Source organism: Camelina sativa, chromosome 11 (genome assembly GCF_000633955.1).
Source record: "Camelina sativa cultivar DH55 chromosome 11, Cs, whole genome shotgun sequence".
NCBI lineage: Eukaryota > Viridiplantae > Streptophyta > Magnoliopsida > Brassicales > Brassicaceae > Camelina > Camelina sativa.
In genome coordinates this window covers 21,343,124-21,347,672 of record NC_025695.1, presented here as the reverse complement: position 1 = coordinate 21,347,672, position 4,549 = coordinate 21,343,124, and the positions used below count along the sequence as shown (strand labels likewise).

The window sequence follows — 4,549 nt, the reverse complement described above, 5'->3', positions numbered from 1 at the left end:
GGAACAAAGCTCACACGGGTACACTGTTTTAACCGAGTAAGGGCATCTTGCGACCTACCCAACATCATGTCAATGTAGACTGCTGTAACTGTAGCTTGTACATTGTTTGGTATGAGAGTTAATGCGTGTGTTATCATAGCTTTGGCCTGGTCATGATGTCCTTGTGTGGCAAGCAGCGCCGCAAGGTCTGCAAAAAGTGCCCCACGAGCTTCTTCTGGCTTTAGGAAAACTGAATCCCGGGCATTTCCCGTTGACGAATCCAACGTCTCTTCACAATCAGAACTTGTGTGCATCCGCCACTGGTCAAAGTCTTCTTGCTCATATGGCAATTTAAAATCATCCTGTCCAACTAGATACGCAGATAAGTGCGCGCCAGCTTCAACGGGACGGTTGAGCAAGCAGAGGGCCTCCGCTGCATAAAGATGGCCTAAGAAAACATAGATCTTTGAACAATCAGGAACTTGCAAGAGTGAATTAGCAGCTGCCAAGGCTTTGATAGGATTCTCCAACTCCAGTTCTACGTATGCCATATTGGCAAGCAGAGCTTGTTTAATCAACAGCTTTTCTCTACTTTGAATATTCTTGAAAGCAGAGAGGGAGCTTTGAATTATGTCCTGGTTCAATCCTCCTTTTGCCTCTTTCAAGTCTGAGTTCGTGTTAGCTTCCCCATGATCAGCAGATGATGCTTCTTTGGTCTCATTCATCCCCACGGATAATGTCGATTCACGATCTGATTTAGATTCATTCAAGAGAGACTCATTAAGCAGATATATACCATTTGAGAGACAAGCCCGTGCTAGTGGTAATGAAAGCTTCCCGCATTGGGCACTGCCATCAAGTTCCACATGTTCATTTTCTTCAATCATAAGTTTTCTGTACTTCCCTTTCCCAACTACATTGACTCTGATTTCTGACCTATCCAAAAGCCCGCTTTGTAAAGCCATCATACAGCATTCAGCTAAACGGAGCCAAATGAGGGGTTGTCTGCAGAAAACAACACTAGCCTTCTGGAAGCATTGAGCAGCAAGTAGAGGCTCCCCACGCGCCAAATAAAGCAAACCCATGTTGTATGTGATTAACAAAGACTTATTCTGTGAGAGAGAAAACGTCTTCACTGGTTTCTCATTTCTAAGTGATGAACAGCTCCTTAGAGCTTTTGAAAATAACTGAGAGGAAGCTTCATATTTTCCAAGCTGATAGTATATGCAACCAAGGTTGTTGTTGAAGATTCCTGAAGTCCCTGATTCTTTGTGAATACCAGAGACCACCAAAAGCTTCATAGCCTTTTGATGATTCCCATGAGCATACTCAAGCTGGGATTTCAAGAGGAGAGCCATAGAAGAGTCCCTTTTTTGAGCAATGTTCATCGCATGTTTAACTTCACGCTTCGCCAGTTTCAAGTTTCTGGTAAGAAGCAAAAACCGGACCTTGTAAAGCTGCAACTCGAGCTTCAGATCAGCAGTGGAGAATGACCTTTCGCTTAATGTCTTGAGAAGATTGTTTGCTGGTATATGACCAACTGACTTCATTCGTTTCTCTGCCTCAAATTCTGCTGCTAGCACATTGTCATAATCTAGAGTTTCCTCACACAAACTACTTTCAGCAACTGTATCTGCCACCACCGAGCTGCTCAGGAGAGAAGATGTCTTTGATCCCTGATTTGACGAAAGTTGCATTGTGCTTCCATTTTCTTCGTGGCTTCCAAAACCAACACCAAAAGCTTTGTCCATATAGTCAAACACAGCCTGTATATAATACTTGTAAGATACAGAGAGACTTTATGCAATGAGATTACTAACTGATCAATACAAACGATTCATAAGGATGCCAGAGTATCATTCAAGTGAAAATCCAATTCCCCGTAACGAACTAAAAGTCCAAACCTTTCCTATCAGATTATAGCTACATAGAATCATCTGTATTCATTTGGACATCAGTTGGTTTCCAATTTCTCATGATAGTTCATAATTGGCAGTTTAAAGATATGTCATATTTGTTTTGTCATGACATTTATAGTCTTGCAGTCATGTTTATAAATTCAGAGACAAATGGCATATTGAACAAACGAAAAATATAGAGACAGAAAAGAATTAGGTTTCAATTCAGAAACTTTATAAAGCAGCTCACGGACATTGGTTTAATTTTCCACTAGCAAAAGAGATCAGTTGGAGTATACCTCTAGACTTTAAACCAGCACAAACAATACTTACCAAAAATTTTACAGCATCATGACTAGCCAGTGCAATATCCAGCAACAAAAAACAAATTTGAAGTGCGATTGTCTGCATATAAATAGCAAGTTGTCTAATTAGAGCCAGTACGACAGGTTAAACAAGTACAACAAAATGAAGATGGATACATACCTCATCTAGCCGCCCAATATTTTGGAACAAAGGTTCTAGAATGGATGAAGATTTTGTATACTGATGCATATGAAACCAGGTAACTGCCTGCAGGAGACCAACGAACATCAATACTAAACCTTGGCAAATGCGAATGGTATAGCTGAGACTCAAAAAAACATGGGAATCCATCAGAACATACAATGTTGAGCGTTGTTACTGTACTATCAAATTGATCCTTCGACACAGAGACATTAGTTCCAGGGTTTACAGCTTCTACTTGTTCTCTTGCTGCAGAAGCAAGTTCTTCACTTTGTTTCTGAAGATATAGAAGAGAAGAAGAACTCATGTCATGGAGATTAACATAAAGACTACTAATAACATTGCGTTCTCCAGTATGTTTTTTCCTAAAATGCACTGATAACAACAAGAATATACAAGAAAGAAAAACGAGAACTCCAATTTGAAAACATATCCCTATTCTCATGGACAATTAAAAGAAATGCGGAAGATGATTTGTGATGTAAATTGATAGATAGCTTGAAAACACATCCCAAGCAGAAGTTTAAACACAATACCTTGACACAGTTAAGCTCTTCCAACAGTTTCTTGGATTTCGAGCAACCACCCTTGAAGTACTCTGCAATTGCCATATTGTGTAGAACCTGGTAGACCAATTGAAAAAAACAATTCATAAGCCATGCTTTTGTTGGAAAAAAAAAACAAATAAATAAAGTCAAATGATACAGTTCTTTAGAAAGAACTTTTCTAAATCTACATTGTTCATTCACGAATGACTAGTACTACCAAAAACCCTTGTTCACTCACTGAAAAATGAAAACTTCCTCTGTAAATCAGATGGATACAAAGCTAAAAGGCTATCTCTACGTCACAATTGAGTAAAAAACACTTAAGCGGAAAAAAAATCAATATACTGATACAGAAGAGAGAAGTAACTTTGGACAAGTCAGATCTAAACTTAGTAAAATGTGTCTATCAAGTCAAACTAAACTCTCTTTTTTTTTCCTATTATCGATCTAAACATATATGTACCAAAACTAGCAGAATTAAAAGGCAAATCCAAACTTAAACAGAACTACTGAATCCAAAGTAGAAAAAAGAACCTTAGGATCGTTATGCTGCTTCTGATCGAGCTGAATCAAAATGTCGATACAGTCTTCGAATTTTCCAGATTGGAAGCAAGAGAGAGCGGACTTAGCGAGTGTAGAGGTTACAGAGAGAACGGCTGCGTCTTCGGAGAGTAACGACGCATCTCTAGCGGCATCGGATGCTACAGCGGACGAAGAATCTCGAGAATCCATGGAAGATCAAACCGGACTGTTTACACACCAGATTTTTTTGGATTTCTGAATCGAGTGTTATTTGAGAATTGAAATACACGAAATCGAAAACCCTAGCCAAGTTAATTTTTTTTTTAGAGGAGTAGAGAGAGAGAGGGAGGAGATACACTTTTCGGAGAATATCCACGCGCAGACATGAGAGAAAGAGATGGAGAAGCGTATTTGGGCCGAGTTGGGCCGTCAAAACTGGCTTTTCACTTTGCCTGCCAAACCTATCCACGGTTTAACTAACTCTGCCATGGTTATTTCAGGTTTTAGCGATGACTGTTGATTATTCGGTTATTCGATTCGGTTTGTTATATAGCCATTTTAAATGTATATTTCTATTTATTTAATTATACTATAAATAAATTTTGGTTAAATAATTCAATTCAGATTCGCTTAAAACAATCTGGTATGGGAATTTCTATACCGTTTGGGTTGTTATAAAGTTGGTTCGAGTTTGGTTTTGCAATAGATCTTTCAGTCCGATAATTTTTTTCCACCGTATCAAGTTTCAATCAAAAAAAATTAATCCAATCAATTTTTAAAATTATACATAAATACTAAATTTTAACCCACGGTACACCGCATGACATATCATTTCTATTTCATGTTGTATCTATTTGTTAAATATTGGATGTTTTGTAAATAGAAGAATGACTAAATTTTCCGGTTGTTGTGGGGTTAAATATTTCTATTGTTTTTTTAACCCGCAATACTCCATTTGTTTGTTATATTTAGTTTGTTTTGTTTAGTGTTTGAGATTCTATTTTGATTTTTAATTATTATAACAAAAAATAAGGGATCTAAATACATAATCAGTAATTTATACAATGTGATTAAGTCACATTTTTCCTAATGATT

At 37.7% G+C, this 4,549-nt stretch overlaps 1 protein-coding gene across 2 annotated transcripts in view; it reads right to left on the bottom strand.

Moving 5' to 3' along the window:
- The window catches only part of LOC104719255 (CCR4-NOT transcription complex subunit 10), a 10,562-nt gene extending 6,739 nt beyond the window's left edge, over positions 1 to 3,823 (bottom strand). Inside the window, exons 1-6 of one of the 2 annotated variants that reach the window (XM_019233219.1) lie at positions 3,467 to 3,823; positions 2,921 to 3,007; positions 2,545 to 2,661; positions 2,364 to 2,450; positions 2,211 to 2,282; positions 19 to 1,745 (exon numbers count right to left, since the gene is read on the bottom strand). In XM_019233219.1, the coding sequence (XP_019088764.1) occupies positions 19 to 1,745; positions 2,211 to 2,282; positions 2,364 to 2,450; positions 2,545 to 2,661; positions 2,921 to 3,007; positions 3,467 to 3,664 (2,288 nt within the window). In that variant the 5' untranslated portion in view covers positions 3,665 to 3,823. The remainder of the gene's footprint in view (positions 1 to 18; positions 1,746 to 2,210; positions 2,283 to 2,363; positions 2,451 to 2,544; positions 2,662 to 2,920; positions 3,008 to 3,466) is intronic. The other variant, XM_019233220.1, reaches the window with a different exon arrangement.